Genomic DNA, 17,201 nt, shown 5'->3' on the forward strand with positions numbered 1-17,201 from the left:
GCCCCCAATATTAAAAAATGCCCAGTAGTGCCCCAGTTTTTAAATGTCCCCAGTGCCTCCAGTAGTGACCCCAGTATTCAAAATTCCCTTATAGTGCCCCCAGTAATGCCTGCTATAGTGCCGCTAGTAATTTTCCCCACAGTGCCTCCCCAGTAGTAATGTCTCCCACATTGCCCCCCAGTAGACTTATCCTCCACAGTGCCTCCGCAGTATGTTTCCCACAGTGTCACCCAGTAGTAATGTGCCCCCCAGTAGTAATGTTGCCACGGTGCACCCCCAATAGTTATGTCCATTGCAATGCCCCTCCAGTAGTTATGTAGTAGCATAACACCTAGTAGTAGTAATGTCGCTAGTTATCGCCCCCACAGTGTTCCTCCAGTAATGTCTCCCCAGTAGTAATATCCCCCCAGTACTAATGTTCCCCGCAGTGCTCCTCCAGTAGCAATGGCCCAGGTAGAGATGTTCTCCACTTTCCCTCTTCTCCCCCAGCAATGTCCCCAAGTGTCCAGTAAAGAAAATAAAAATACTCACCTACAATCCTGTTCCCCAGCATTTGCAATGACGAAGGTGAGCTCCAGTCGCACTGACATCCCCACACTGTGTCCCAGAGCAGGCAGGCACTATAATGTCATCTGAAGAAGGAACAAGGTGAATGTTCTGAAACGCGTCTGGTTTGGGTACCCCTTATGTACAAGTGTCCTGATATGGATCTCAATTCATAACCATTACTTTATGGAGGGCTCCAGAATTACCCTTACAGCATCCTTTCTGACACATGAGACAAGCACACTACATTTGGACTCCCAAATAGGAGTGAATATCCGGAGGTAAGATCTCTCTGTGCCAAAGACCACGTGGAACGCCACGGCAGGCACTGGACCCCGGTTCCTCTACATCAGTGGTTCTCAACCTTTCTAAAGCCGTGACCCCTTAATACAGTTCCTCATGTTGTGGTGACCCCCAACCATTACATTTTTTCCTTGCTACGTCATAACTAATTTTGCTACTGTTATGATGACCCACCACAAACACGCACAGCCACCAATACACCAAATGTTAATTCAAATACACAAGTATTCATTCATAACCACAGAACTTTATCATAAATACAAAATATTTGTAAACCAAATAAATAACTTTAAAATAAATAATAAACAACAAATACCCCCTAAAAAATAAATCAGTGGTGCGCACAGTACCCCTCAAATAAATAACTCAGTGGTGCTCACAGTACCCCCCCCCAAAAAAAAAAAAAAATCAGTGGTGCTCAGGGTACCCCTCAAATAAATAAATCAGTGGTGCTTCAAGTCCCCCCCCAAATAAATAAATCAGAAGTGCTCAGGGTCCCCCAAATAAATAAATCAGCGGGGCTTCAGGTCTCCCCCAAATAAATAAATCAGTGGTGCATCAGGTTTCCCCCAAATAAATAAATCAATGGTGCTCAGGGTCCCCCAAAAAAATAAATCAGCAGAGCTTCAGGTCCCCCCCCAAATAAATAAATCAATGGTGCTCAGGGTCCCCCAAATAAATAATTCAGAAGTGCTCAGGGTCCCCCAAATAAATAAATCAGCGGTGCTTCATGTCCCCCCAAATAAATTAAGCCTTGCTCAGCCAAATAATTAAAATAAAATTAGCCAGGCTCAGCCAGGCTCAATTAAATCATAGGTGGCAGTGGTGCTCAGCGGCAGTGTCATTAACGAAAAAACTCGGACCTCAGCAGACAGACTTACCCATCCAGACGTCAGGCTCCTTCAAGCACAGGCAGTGATAGGACATGACTTCCTGTGCGCGAGGATAAGGGGCCGCTGCTGTTGTGCGGGCGACCCACAATAGGAAGTCTCAGGCGACCCCCCGGAAAGGGCCGATCGACCCCCAAAGGGGTCGCGACCCCTAGGTTGAGAACCGCTGCTCTACATCAAACTGTGGGTAAAGACTATGCTTTAGTCCGTGTGCATATTGCTGGAGATTACCGGACATTTACATTTTAATCCATTCATGGACCTTTATGTGGGATCTTAATACCTGAATATAAGTATATAGTGTTTGCGGTATCTAATTACCTAGCGAACATAAGGTGTATACTGCTCAGTATCCGATACGGACATTACTTCCATACATCTTTTTGGACATTACAGAAAAAGTTTACGCAACGGTGAATGGATGTAAATGAACACTGACAACACTATATCCCAATAACTTGTGTTTGCAACAGTGTAGCCGCATAGACATCATTGATACAGTGTGGTTATGCTAAAACTATCCTCTCCACACAGATCATTGTGAGGTGGAGAATTCTGAACTTATAATCGAATAACATCTGAATATAATATCTGAGCTATTATTGGAGTAGGCAGCCTCGTGTCTGGTATAATCCCCTTCACTAAAATGTGATCAAGATCTCAGACCAGACTCCCTACCATAGGGGACGTATTTTATGTATTTTTATTCTTTTGTAATACTATTTTAATTCTATCATATTTTTTTATCTGTCATTAGAATTTGTTTTATGTATATGTGTTGCCTATTGAGTGATGTATGGAATAAATTGCTTCTCAAAGTGATTCTGGAGGTAGAGTGTTTTATCTGAAATATGATGTCATCTCGCCCACCTGCGCTGAGATTTACTGCCCCATAGGCCTGAGGCCTATGAGGGTGAACAGCAGGGCATGGAACCATCGGCTCTCATGTATACAGCTGCACCGCCATCCTGAGGATAAAATTGATTTCAGGAGGGGGACTGGCAGCCGCACGCAGTGAAAGTGCCACCCCCCAACTTCATGGTGACCTAGGCATAGGGTGGCCGGACAGTCCGGTTTTCTGGCTCCCTGTCCTCGGTCCGGCGCAGGGCCTGGACGGACACAGGAAAGTCCACCCTTTCAGTAGCTCACACTCAGACAGCAGCACTGCGCTGTCTGAGCGTGAGCTGCAGCAACTGCCTGAGGCTTCGCTCACCCCCAGTCAGTCACTAGAGCCCGCAGACATGGCTCCCTGTGGCTGACTGAGGGGGAGAGAAGCGCCCCGGGCTGCCCCCAGCTCACCTTCCAGTCTGAAAGTTCTACCCTCTCCTCCCCCGTGTTTTTCCGTCCGGTGGTGGGGCTTCACATGGTTTGGAGGCGTGGTTTTGGGTGTTGTGGGCGTGGCCGAGGAGGTCCAGCTTTCTAGGGTGAAGCCAGTGGCCACCCTAACTAGGCACTTGCCTGGGGTTGGCATATGGTAAATACGGCCCTGTCTGCTGGCACCTACATCTGCCCTCCTGCCTTGCACCCATCTACCTAACATCAAGGGCAACCCACCTAACACCAGGTAGGAGCCCCAAAGGGTCCCAGGTGTAACCCGAGAAAAGAAAGGGTGCACCCTCCATTCACTGCACAGCCCCAGGGACAGCCACCATGAACCATCACTCCTATCAGTGTCAGAACTTCCACTCCTCTCCTTCCAGTACTCCCCCAGCACTCGGAGCCCACCGATCAGTTAGTTGTCCACTATCCTGTGTGTTTGAAGGGGTTGTCTGGTTTCATCTATAAACCACATACAAAGATCATTCCTTGCTATGGAGGAGGACCTGGTACATCTGCAAATTGCATGAACAGTGCATTCATTTTAATGGGCGCTATGAACTGCCTCACCCCCCCTCTCCCAAGCCCCCTAACCCCCGTATCACCCTTACTGAAGGGAGGTGAACCAAAGGAGGTCTGTCCTGATTATGTCCCTCATACACTGCAACGAGCCCTATATCTGTGTCAGCAGGACATGCTCAAAACATAGAATGCTTTTCTTCACTGACAGCAAGCATAATCTTTCAAAAGTTGAGGAAATGATACAAAAAGTATTCACCTTCCCAAATGACAAACTCAGCTCTGCTGCCTAAGAAATAAATGCAGATTAATAGACAGCTTGTAAAACTTGACAGGGGCACAGCGTGTGACTTTTATTTGCTGCTGAATGAATTATGTTAGATCCTATGGCAACAAGCTGAGCAGCAAGTGTGCCGCCTATGTATTTATATATGGCATTGGGGTGGCGGTTGAACCTGCACACGTGTGGACTGATCCGAAGCCATTGAGGCTTATGTTTTCTCACGCTTCTGAAGTGCTTATTCAGACTCATTACAAATCCTTCACCTGCCTGTGGCCTCGCCTGGGAAACGCCAAGTGAAACTGCTTACTCAGTGGGAGTGGGCCTGGGGCCTGCTTACTTCTACACATGTCTGGGCAGCTCGCCCACAGTGTGTATGAAGAGGCTGAGACATAATGACTACCCTCCCTCTCAGGCGTGTGTCTCCAGTTCACTGCCGCCTGACGACATGTTACCACACATGGAGGCTATGGCCTGTTGATGCAGGGCCAGGTTGTGTAGACAATCCCAAGGAACCTGAAAGTGCAGTTGTTTGGGTTCTGACATTGACCTACAAATGTCTCCCATTTACTGCTCCATTATGTACTAATTTCTAACATGTTCCGGTACTTCATTAATATTGTGAAGGGTGGCCAGGGGTCACTGTTTGTTGTATGGGTCCGTCAGATTTACTACTAATGGCCATGTCGGCTGGAACTGATAATCTCAACAGATTTTCATACCCATTGACCTTATATTGATAACACACAGGGTCATACTGGCTCACCACAGGATCCTTCGGTGGGCCCAAGCTGTGACAATAACGGACCCCTATTAAAACAGGGCCCTGAAGGTCCTATATACACAGAGGGTGGGCCCCCAGAATCATTTCCTCTGGTGGACCCAATGGACTTCAGTCTGAAACTGGTCACACATGGACCCTGTGCTGAGGGACCTCATGACCGAGCTACAGATCCATTATTATGGACCTTCTGCCACCTTATCAGGGACGATTTTACACTTAATGGGGTCCTGGGTGACAATTATAGTAGAATCCCCCCCCCTTACCCCCCTACTGGCCATTTTAGGCAGTTGTTATTGTAATACTTAAAGCTAAATTCACTTCTCATGTGGAGGGGTTAATGTTAAAGACCCTGGTGGTCCAAGACAATGAAGGAGTTGATGATAACGCCCCTGGTGATCTAAGGCAGTGAAGTGATTCCTTGCAGAGTCTGTGGTGGTGATGTACAGCCATTCTTATGTTACTCCCAGGGGTCCAGAGACCCTGGGCACTGCACACGAGGGAAGAAAGGGTGTGTCCTCCATTCACAGCACAGCCCCAGGGAGCATTGGAGTGAGAACAGCCACCGTGAATGACCACTCCTATCAGTACCACAACCACCACTCCCGTCCTCCCAGCACTCTCCCTGCAGCCCGCTGCAAAGGGGCCCCCTTTCTCAGAATCTGTAGGGGTCCCAACGGTTGGAGTCCACCGATCAATTAGTTTTCCCCTATCCTGTGGGTTTGAAGGGGTTGTCTGCTTTCATCTATTAACTATAGGTTAATTGCAGATTCTGCGGTGGCAATGTACAACCATTTTTATGTTACTCTGAGGGGTCCAGTGGTCCCAGACACTGCACTTTCTCCATTCAGTACTTCTGACAACCCTGGGTCATATGGCACCTCCACGAGGCACTGTATTCTCCCATACAAAACAGTAGGGGAGACTTGTTAAATGCGCCTGACATACAGTACATGACATACATGCATTTCACATCCTCTGTACATACCTCTTAACTTTTTGGACTATCAAAGAGGGACACTTTTAGTTCATTGCATGAAAGTCCATTCTTCCTGCATATCTATACACATAGTTTTCTTAACGCACAATAGCGCAAAATTTATCAAAGTATAGAAATTTCTAAAATCTAAATTGCATCAAAAAATGAAATAATATACAGGGAGTGCAGAATTATTAGGCAAGTTGTATTTTTGAGGATTAATTTTATTATTGAACAACAACCATGTTCTCAATGAACCCAAAAAACTCATTAATATCAAAGCTGAATATTTTTGGAAGTAGTTTTTAGTTTGTTTTTAGTTTTAGCTATTTTAGAGGGATATCTGTGTGTGCAGGTGACTATTACTGTGCATAATTATTAGGCAACTTAACAAAAAACAAATATATACCCATTTAAATTATTTATTTTTATCAGTGAAACCAATATAACATCTCAACATTCACAAATATACATTTCTGACATTCAAAAACAAAACAAAAACAAATCAGTGACCAATATAGCCACCTTTCTTTGCAAGGACACTCAAAAGCCTGCCATCCATGGATTCTGTCAGTGTTTTGATCTGTTCACCATCAACATTGCGTGCAGCAGCAACCACAGCCTCCCAGACACTGTTCAGAGAGGTGTCCTGTTTTCCCTCCTTGTAAATCTCACATTTGATGATGGACCACAGGTTCTCAATGGGGTTCAGATCAGGTGAACAAGGAGGCCATGTCATTAGATTTTCTTCTTTTATACCCTTTCTTGCCAGCCACGCTGTGGAGTACTTGGACGCGTGTGATGGAGCATTGTCCTGCATGAAAATCATGTTTTTCTTGAAGGATGCAGACTTCTTCCTGTACCACTGCTTGAAGAAGGTGTCTTCCAGAAACTGGCAGTAGGACTGGGAGTTGAGCTTGACTCCATCCTCAACCCGAAAAGGCCCCACAAGCTCATCTTTGATGATACCAGCCCAAACCAGTACTCCGCCTCGACCTTGCTGGCGTCTGAGTCGGACTGGAGCTCTCTGCCCTTTACCAATCCAGCCACGGGCCCATCCATCTGGCCCATCAAGACTCACTCTCATTTCATCAGTCCATAAAACCTTAGAAAAATCAGTCTTGAGATATTTCTTGGCCCAGTCTTGACGTTTCAGCTTGTGTGTCTTGTTCAGTGGTGGTCGTCTTTCAGCCTTTCTTACCTTAGCCATGTCTCTGAGTATTGCACACCTTGTGCTTTTGGGCACTCCAGTGATGTTGCAGCTCTGAAATATGGCCAAACTGGTGGCAAGTGGCATCTTGGCAGCTGCACGCTTGACTTTTCTCAGTTCATGGGCAGTTATTTTGCGCCTTGGTTTTTCCACACGCTTCTTGCGACCCTGTTGACTATTTTGAATGAAACGCTTGATTGTTCGATGATCACACTTCAGAAGCTTTGCAATTTTAAGAGTGCTGCATCCCTCTGCAAGATATCTCACTATTTTTGACTTTTCTGAGCCTGTCAAGTCCTTCTTTTGACCCATTTTGCCAAAGGAAAGGAAGTTGCCTAATAATTATGCACACCTGATATAGGGTGTTGATGTCATTAGACCACACCCCTTCTCATTACAGAGATGCACATCACCTAATATGCTTAATTGGTAGTAGGCTTTCGAGCCTATACAGCTTGGAGTAAGACAACATGCATAAAGAGGATGATGTGGTCAAAATACTCATTTGCCTAATAATTCTGCACGCAGTGTACAAGATGGTGTCTTATATTTAGATAGGAACCAGATAAACACTTTCTGGATCAATATTGTAAATGTAATAATGCAAATCTATCCCTCGGATCAAAAAGAGGGACATTTAAGGAGAAAAGAGGGACAGAGGAACTTGGTTCAAAAAAGGGACTGTCCCTCCTACTGTATAAAGGTGTAGTAGGAGCCAATGGCAGGTTATGGGTTCAACATTACGGATCTGCACAACGCAGATCCATTATGGGCTGTTAGCATAAGACCTAACTGGAGAGATGAGATCAGATGGTAATGTACAGTATGTCAGATGCCAGTCAGCCATATTGCTGTGAGACTGTGATGGATATGGCCTAAACGCATCTATAGACCTTATCCATGAAATTGACTGTCGATTGGTTTCAAAGGGTTGTTTTCTGCTGGACCTATGGGGTTCATTCTTGTATTAGAGCCGGGGTGGTCAATCTGATCCTGTTAACATTGAAGAGCAATTAAAATAAAGGACCTAATAGTCTATGGTGATCTAAGTTTAGCTCAGTAGGACCATGGGTGGTCTAGGAGTTGTGACCATAATATGGACCTAATGCAGTAATATTAGAGATATTGAACCAGGACTATACCAATATCTTTTTTTATATAAATAAAATATAAATGGAGAAATTGCATCAAACCTGCACTGTGTCCCCAAGACTATAGCTTGTCATACACAGGTGGATTTCAACATGTCCAATTCTTTGTTTCTCGCAGGAAATAATGCACATTCCCAATAATTAGGCAAAAAATTGTGCATTGTAATAGGGCCCTAAGACATACTGCACTGTTAGTGTAGTGCCCTGGAGCAAGGGTACTTTGGACTATGGACGTTTGTGGACATTTGCCCCTATTGCTACTACGCAGAGCCACTACTTTAGTGCACTTGGATGGGTTTCCTTGCACTATGATTTACACCATTGTTTGCACTTATCCTGTTTTGTATTGTTGAATTGCATTTTATATGTTTATTGCAATATATCCTGGTCATTTTCACTGTTATTGCACTGTATTTGCACTGCACAGTGGAAAGGGTTATGTTAGCTGGGACTTTGATGGCAAACTGCTAGGATATGTCATCAAAGTGTGGGTCCCACCTCGGAGACCTGCACCCATCTCTAAAATGGGCCCTCAATAGTGAAGGAGAGAGTACTGCACATGTTCGGCGTGCTCTCCATTAATTTCTGTGGGAGTTCCAAAAAAAGCCTACCGAGTGCATTCGGCTGGTTTCAGGAGTCCCATACAAATGAATGGAGAGCGCACCATGCCAGTGTCGCCACTGCTTCATTCACTTTAGGGTCCATTCAGATATCCGTAGAATGGGTCCGGATCCGCTCCACAATTATGCGGAACGGGTGTTGACCCATTAACTTTCAATGGGGCCGGAAAAGATGCAGACAGCACACAGTGTGCTGCCCGCATCCGCATGTCCGGTCCGCGGCCCTGAACTACCGGTCCGCAGCCCCTGCAAAAAAAATAGAGCATGACCTATTTTTGTCTGCAGCTGCGGACAAGAATAGGAGTCCTCTATTAAGTGCTGGCGATGTGCGGCGTCAGTGTTTTGCGGTACGCAATATACGGACTGCAAAACACTACGGACGTCTGAATGGACCCTTAAAGGAACTGCAGGAAATAGCAAAGCTAGTGCTCAACTGTTTTCGGAACTCCCAAAAAAATGAATGGTGGGCAGCTGTGCATGTCCAGCTGCTCTCCGCTCACTTCGGGGGTCCCGTTCTGGAGACATGCTATCGATATGCCACCAATCTCTCAGATGACACATATCCTTTAAAGGGATTCTGTCATGACATTTGAGGTCTATAACCTAAACATATGGCCAGGTCCGTACTAATAACCTGAATCCGAAACTGTCCTTATTAAATGTGCCTGTGGCTCTATTAGCACATAAAACAGGTTTCTATAACCTGTCATTCACCAACCTAAGGTGTCCAAGGGGACGTCGCTTCATACAGGGTGCCCGGCTGCAGCCATCTCCGTCTGGTGCCCAGCGCCGCCTTCCCAGTTGAAATCGCCACCCTCCCTTTCTATAGAGCCGCCTTCCTCACCTCAGCACCGCCGCCTCCCTCACCTCAGCACCGCCTCCGAAATCGTCCACTCCCTCAGCCAGATCCCGCGCGTGCGCACTAGGTATAACCTGATGCGCCCGTGCGGACTCCTGGCAGCGGCCTCGTTGAGCGAAGTGCGCATGCGCCATCCGGCGCACTTCGCTCAAACCTGCCTTGACTGCCCTATTGCAGCCATCCTCTCACAGCCGCACGGGATCTGGCTGAGGGAGCGGACGATTTCGGAGGCGGTGCTGAGGTGAGGGAGGCGGCACTGAGGTGAGGAAGGCGGCTCTATAGAAAGGGAGGGTGGCGATTTCAACTGGGAAGGCGGCGCTGGGCACCAGACGGAGATGGCTGCAGCCGGGCACCCTGTATGAAGCGACGTCCCCTTGGACACCTTAGGTTGGTGAATGACAGGTTATAAAAACCTGTTTTATGTGCTAATAGAGCCCCAGGCACATTTAATAAGGACAGTTTCAGATTTAGGTTATTAGTAGGGACCTGGCCATATGTTTAGGTTATAGGCCTCAAATGTCATGACAGAATCCCTTTAAGCCAGCTAATACTGACAGACTTTGGGACTTTCTACTTATGCACTGAGAAGTTAGAAATCTTCCACACTTACTATAAGGTACTCTGCAAAGTTTTGGAGAGAAAAAAATAACTATGAGACAATCTGACCTTTTAGTTGTCTGGTTTAGCTCTGTAGTTTACGTCTGAAGACTTTTTTAGGTCTGGAAAAACTGGTTAGTCATTTCCATAGACTTGCATTTAAACTCTTTACAAGACTATGGCAGACTGGAATTGCAACAATGTTTCTGTTTAGGCCATGCTTCTCCACCACCCCTCCCACTAGAAGGCTCTAGTTCAGATAGAAACTGTATATGAGTGGAGTAGTAAGAGCCCCTAGTTGCAGATAGGGACCCATGTATAGAAGAGAGATTCTGCCAGTCTGCAGCTAGGCACCACTGTTTGGTACAAGAGACTCCGCCAGACTGCATGAGTGACCAGAAGAAGAGGATGAGATGGGAATACTGAGCCATAGACCCTGGGCCATCAGTCCTTTGCCAGGGAGCCATTCTTCTGAGAGAGAGAGAGAGAGAGCTAGCTCAGGTCTTTCCTCAGCATGAAACCTTCTTCTGCCCAAGAGGAAAGTGGAGAAGCCAGCTCAATGCCTTGTCTGTATTGTTTTGCACTTGAGTTCCTCCAATAAAGATTAACACTGACTCTCTAGACTTATTTTACCATTGGGGTGCACCATGCCTTACCATCACTCCCAGAGTGCAGCAACATGTGGTGAAACCTCAATGTTGTCTGGGGAACCCAGCATGTCGTTGGAGGTCTCCTCAAACCCGGTCACTGCACTAGAACCTCATGCAAAAACTCCTAGGCTTACTTTCACACCTTAGTCATTCCCACGTGTAGACAAGAAGTGACAGCCTAGGATATAAATCTTTTATGTCCTGTAATAAACAGGTAAGTGACTCCACCTATGTTTTTGCTTTCCCTCAATAAGTGAGGTGAGTGTATCATATGGACAATGCATGTCCAATATAGTCACACGCAGGACACACCAAGGCATTACTAAACAGTGTGCGCATTGTGTCTTTGTTGTCTCCCTCCCTCATTATCCCGGGTTGTAGCTGTGTGTGGTCATTGCATTTCCATACATTCGGGAGGCGACTGATTCACTGTGATAATAGCACATCATAAAGACGGAGCAGCTCCCGAGCAAGACGAGACACGAGCTGGAGACCAAACAATAGACATGGGAGAAATCGACTCAGTGTTTGACACCTTATTTCCTCCACTATCTTAAAACCATGGTGCAGCTTTATTGACTATATTAGGGAACTGTATTATCATCAATTCAATAATACAATCTTATTATGGGAATAAATATCAGCACCACTTCCGTATCAATGGGCATACTTAGCTAACTTAGGGTACTTTCACACTTGCATTGTTGGATTCCGACAGGAAGTTCCAGCAATCTGTATGCAAACAGATACAATTTGTAGACGGATCCGGATGCGGACCCGTCTCACAAATGCATTGCAATTCCGGATCTGTCTCTCCGGTTGTCATCCGGAAAAACGGTTCCTGTATTTATATTTTTCACATTTTTAAAGGTCCGTTTTTCCGGAACACTTGGGGCTGGATCCAGCATTAATGCATTTCAATGGAAAATAATGCCGGCATTCTGAAAATGTTCAGGAATTTTGGACGGAGAAAATACCACAGCATGCTGCGGTATTTTCTCCGCCCAAAATCCGTACAGTGACTGAACTGAAGACATCCTGATGCATACTGAATAGATTGCTCTCCATTCAGAATGCATTAGGATAAAACTGATCAGTTTTTTTCCGGTATTGAGCCCCTAGGACGGAACTCAATACCGGAAAAGTTTAACGCAAGTGTGAAAGTACTCTTAGGCTCAGTTCACACCTGAGCGTTCTGAAAGGAGCGCTCTGTATGCGCGATTGTACGGGCGTTTACAAGCGCGCATACAGAGACAAAGTGAACACACATTGTCGCGCGTTCCCGAAAGTCTATGTACGGGAACGCGCGACAAATGCCCCAAAAAACGCTCATGTACTTGTTTGAGCATCGGGCGTTTTACAGCGCGATCGTACGCGCTGTAAAACGCCCAGGTGAGAACCATTCCCATAGGGAAGCATTGGTTTCTCCTTGTTGAGCGTTTTACAGCGCGTTTGAACGCGCTGTAAAACGCTCAGGTGTGAACCCAGCCTTAGGCTCAGTTCACACCTGAGCGTTCTGAAAGGAGCGCTCTGTATGCGCGATTGTACGCGCTGTAAAACGCCCAGGTGAGAACCATTCCCATAGGGAAGCATTGGTTTCTCCTTGTTGAGCGTTTCACAGCGCGTTTGAACGCGCTGTAAAACGCTCAAGTGGGAACCCAGCCTTAGAGGGTTTTTTTTATATTTTTTATTGATGGCCTTTCCTCAGGCTAGAAAACGTCACACCCCCACCAATCAACTCTTAGGGCTCATGCCCACGAACGTAAGGGCTCCGTGCCCGTGCTGCGGACCGCAAAATGTAGTCCGCAATGCATGGGCACTGACCGTGGGACAGCCGCATGCGGATCGCGGGCCGGGTCCGCGATCCGCATCCAATGGACCGCACCGCATGCACAACTTTTTTGCAGTGCGGAGGAACGGCCAGAAACACCACTGAAGGACTCCGTAGTGATTCCGTGGGGTTCCGATCTGTGCTTCCACACCACATCTCCGGATTTGCGGACCCATTCAAGTGACTAGGTCCGCATCCGTGATGCAGAATGCACACGGCTGGTGGCCCATGTATTGCGGAACCGCCGTATGCTGTCCACAGCACGGGTACGGAGCCCTTACAATCGTGGGCATGAGCCCTTATGCAGTCACTCTTGCACTGGAAGATGCTGAAACTACCCAGCAAGATCCATTCTGCAGTGGATGGAACTGGTTACTGGAGCACTGCTCCCTTTCACTTCAATGGTGGGTGTCGGTCCTAGGCTAGCAATATAATAGTACTGGAAAACACAGAAACAGCACCACACATATCTATAGGTTGTGTCTGATATGGCAGCTAAACTCCATTGAAGTGAATGGTACTGAGCTGCAATAGCACGACCAACAAGTGGACGAGTGCAGGATTTTATGATTTTTTTTTATGTAGATAGTGACATGGAAATTAAAAATTCTAAAAAAATATGCTTAACGTAAAAATATGATTTAAAAAATACGTTATTTTCTGATAACACATTGCTTTAAAAGTCCTTTACAATCCTCCCCACCTCACCCTGTGACTTTGGACAGGCCCTCTCGTCCTGGAGAGTAGGTATCGCCTCCTGTTTGAGGATGGGAGACAATTTTCTACAGCCCCCAGCTATGAAAAGATTGCAATTGTATTACATTGAGGAAGGGGTGTAGGTATGTGATTGCTGATATAGTAGCAATAATGGCCCCTTAATTATGGTAATGGGACGCTTCTTTGTTTAAATGCATTCAGACTTCAAGACTGGAGGTTACAAGAATTGAGATCCTAAAGCTTGGAATCGTCCATCGTATATCATTGTACACCACATACTGACTGCCTATAGATGAGCAGTCTTCCTAGAGGTTTTCTACTTTGTATGCAACTTTTATAAACTTTTCTATGACCATCTGATAATCCACAAGTTAATTGATCTGATGGCAACTGTAAGTACATGGGTAATAAAAGTGTAAGTCTTCTACCAAGTACCAATCTGTAGGTGAATGTAACTGTGGTTTACAAGAACATACTGTCTGGAACACTTGTGTAATTCAGACTAGATAGATAGATAGATAGATAGATAGATAGATAGATAGATAGATAGATAGATAGATAGATAGATAGATAGATAGATAGATAGATAGATTTTAGAGATAGATAGATAGATAGATAGATAGATAGATAGATAGATAGATAGATAGATAGATAGATAGATAGATAGATAGATAGATAGATAGATAGATAGATAGATAATGTGTCTATGTGAAGAATATACACTAGCAGAAAATGAAAAAAGAACACCTGAAAAACTCAATGCTTTTGAGCGGAGACTGGCAAAGTATAAACTGCTAGTGGTGCTTGGTCAATGATCACACAACTACAGTGGTGCCCCCTGTATGTTGGGTTCTGCAGCAAGGTTTATGGTGAGGCAGGGTGACATGAAAATTGGGGGACATCTCCCTTGCTGGGTTACAGGCTGGCACTCTGGCATGGTAACGATTATACAGATGCTGGATATCCTCCTCCAAGCTCTTTCATCTTGAACCTGTAGTTTAGCCAAGGAGGTTGTTGGCTGCTGTGCTTGGGAGATCCGTCACCCCATCCAGTCCCAGACATTCCCAATGGATGAGAGATCTGGTGATGGAGCTGGAACAGCTGGAGACCCGGAAGAGCACGATGTGTAACGCGGGCAATGTGTGGGCAGCATTATCTTGTCAGCAGGACTGGTTCCATGATGTCCTGGACATAACGAAGGCCAGTCAATGTTCCCTTCATGAATACCGGATGGGAACAGCGATGGTAACTAATGGTGCCCGACACCATGAAACCTGGTGTTGGCCCTGTGTGTTTCCACACTAAGTATAATGGCAGTAGGTGCTCTCCAGCCCTCCTGACAACCCTGATGTGGCAATCAATGGCAAACAATAGTGTTTAGTGATTGACGTGACATCACAGTCTAAGGGTCCAGTCACACGTCCGCATTTTTTAACCGCATCCGATCCGTTTTTTTTACGGATTGGATGCGGAACCATTCATTTCAATGGATCCGCAAAAAAAAGCGGACAGCACACCGTGTGCTGTCCGCTTCCGTATGCCCGTTCTGATGCTCCGCATAAAAATAGATCAGGTCCTATTCTAGTCCGTTAAATGCGCCCCGTTGTCTCATTGATTTCTATGGTTCCGCAAAAAAAACGGATGTCACACGGATGCTATCCGTATGTCACCCGTTTTTGCGGATCCGTTGTTATAGTTATATTATATAGTTATATTACAACTTTATTAGCATTTTAAATTTACATCATGTTATCCGTTTTTGCGGATCCGCAAAAACGGATCACATACGGATGATATACGGAAACATTTTTGCGGAACAACGGATCCGCAAAAAACAGATCGCAATCCCGGATATAAAAATGCGGACGTGTGAATGGACCCTAAGGAAGAGGTCCATGGATCAAATATTAATGACTTACCCTAAGGATAGTTCATCAGTATTTAAAGGGGTTTTCTGAGATTTTCTTACTGATGACCTATCCTCAGTATAGTATTTAAAATCAAAAATGACGGCAGCATATCCATTAGAAGATCTTTATTCATAATGGGTCCAAAGAAAAATGTACAATAAAGCTAAAGAAAGTGCAACGTTTCGACTACATAGTAGTCTTTTTCAAGCAAAGTTTTTCAAAGTTTTTCATCTCATAAAGGGAAGATCTTCATTAATGGGGTTTTCTAGAACTTAAAGGGCTTTCCAGGATTTTTTTTTTCAAAATCGACTTTGGATGCTTCATCCGAAGTCGATTTGCATAAAACTTCATTTTAATACTGTATGGAGCGGGAGCTCTGTACAGTATTAGAATGTATTGGCTGCGATGAACTAAAGTTATTACTTAGCGAAGTCTCCAAAGCATCCAAAGCCGATTCGCTCATCCCTAGCGGCGTTCACAGGAGCATGAGTGCTTTCTCAAAACAGCTGATCGGCGGGAGTCCTGGGTGTCGGACCCCCACCAATCAGATACTAATGACCTATCCAGAGGATAGGTCATCAGTAAAAAAAAAAAATCCTGGAAAGCCCTTTAAGTTCTAGGAAACCCCATTAATGTAGATCTTCCCTTCATGAGATGAACCCTTTTTGAATTTCTGCCAGTCTAACGGTCACTGCTAGTCTGGCTTTAGAAACCCCCCCAATCAGCAGTCATTACTAGGGAAATATGCTAAATTTTGTATTACATGCCAGCCATTTAGATTAACGGCCAGTTAATTATGCATGGACCAGCATGGTCCGCCAAGCAGAAGCCACTCTTTGTGAGCAGAAGTCTGCACTGGACCAAAGTGGGTGGGGGGGACCCCCTCCATGGCATTCATATTCCTTATGTGTTATAATTACGAGACAGGAATTTTCTATTGTTTAACCGTTCCTTGAGTATCCTTTACAGGGAAAGCTGGGTGACAATCATCTTGTCTTTGTTTACAGCTACTATTCAAAGATTCACCACCTGCTCCTATAAAGCATAAGCAGACTGACCCTTCAGGACACCAGGAAAGCTGGGTGACAACATGAAAAAACAAACACCAGATCACCATACAATTCTTTTTTTTTTTTCTTATTTTATTTTGAAAAAATATATATAAAAATGTATCATAAAAAAGTGCAAATCATACATATATACAAAGCCTTGTTGCACGTTGCCCTGCCATATTTTAACCCTTCAGCCACCAGAGAACCCAGCAGAGCTTGTCCTCCAGCAGCTAAGGGGTTAAACTATATAATGCAAATCGCATACTCATTTATAAAACCCTTTGGGTTCACTAGGGTTCTTCTTGTACCCCTATATTTATTCAATCCCCTTAAAGGACTAAATGACCCCACAGTGTAGTGCTTAGAATAATCTTCCATGCAACAAGTGGTTATGTAGTTAAGGAACGTATTTACAAAGGAAATTATGTGTAATAAATTATCAAGGAACTCTTGCATTTGAGTCATAAGTCCATGCATGGTCTTCACCAGGTACCCCAGATGCAGCTGAGCTTTTGTGTGGTGGAATAAGTCCATGCTTGGTCTTTACCAAGGTCTCCAGATGGAGCTGGTGGGCTGAGGTGTGCTTGGAGCTTGTGGTCTTGATGGTACCTGGTTTGGAGAAGAGCAGAGGATTTCTGATCTCCTGGGGTTGAGGTGAAGGACAATTCTTGGGGTGCTGCTGTTGACTTTAGCACTGGGGGATTTGGTACAATCTTGACAACAAAGCTCTGGGCTTTTCTGTAGATGATCCAGGAGGCGAGTGCATGTTTCTCCAGCTATGGCATGACTGTTACTGAGAAGCCCACTGAGACGTTCTAGACAAGCTCTGTAGCCCTCTCTGTACTTTTCTGTAGAACCTTAAAATACAACAAAAATTGGTTACAACTCAAACTCAAAGCACCAGATCTATTATTTAGCAGGTATGAATCTACAAGGCTCCAGCTAGGAGCTCTGATCCTAGAAATAATATGGAACTAGAATAGGCACTG

The 17,201-nt window shown here is 45.2% G+C and overlaps 1 protein-coding gene across 1 annotated transcript in view; it reads right to left on the reverse strand.

The window, feature by feature from the left end:
• Nucleotides 1–16,342: 16,342 nt before the first annotated feature.
• HES2 (hes family bHLH transcription factor 2) overlaps nucleotides 16,343–17,201 on the reverse strand; it is a 1,510-nt gene continuing 651 nt past the window's right edge. Inside the window, exon 4 of the mRNA XM_040415570.1 lies at nucleotides 16,343–17,069. Within this exon, the coding sequence (XP_040271504.1) occupies nucleotides 16,756–17,069 (314 nt within the window). The 3' untranslated portion in view covers nucleotides 16,343–16,755. The remainder of the gene's footprint in view (nucleotides 17,070–17,201) is intronic.

Source organism: Bufo bufo, chromosome 1, assembly GCF_905171765.1.
Source record: "Bufo bufo chromosome 1, aBufBuf1.1, whole genome shotgun sequence".
NCBI lineage: Eukaryota > Metazoa > Chordata > Amphibia > Anura > Bufonidae > Bufo > Bufo bufo.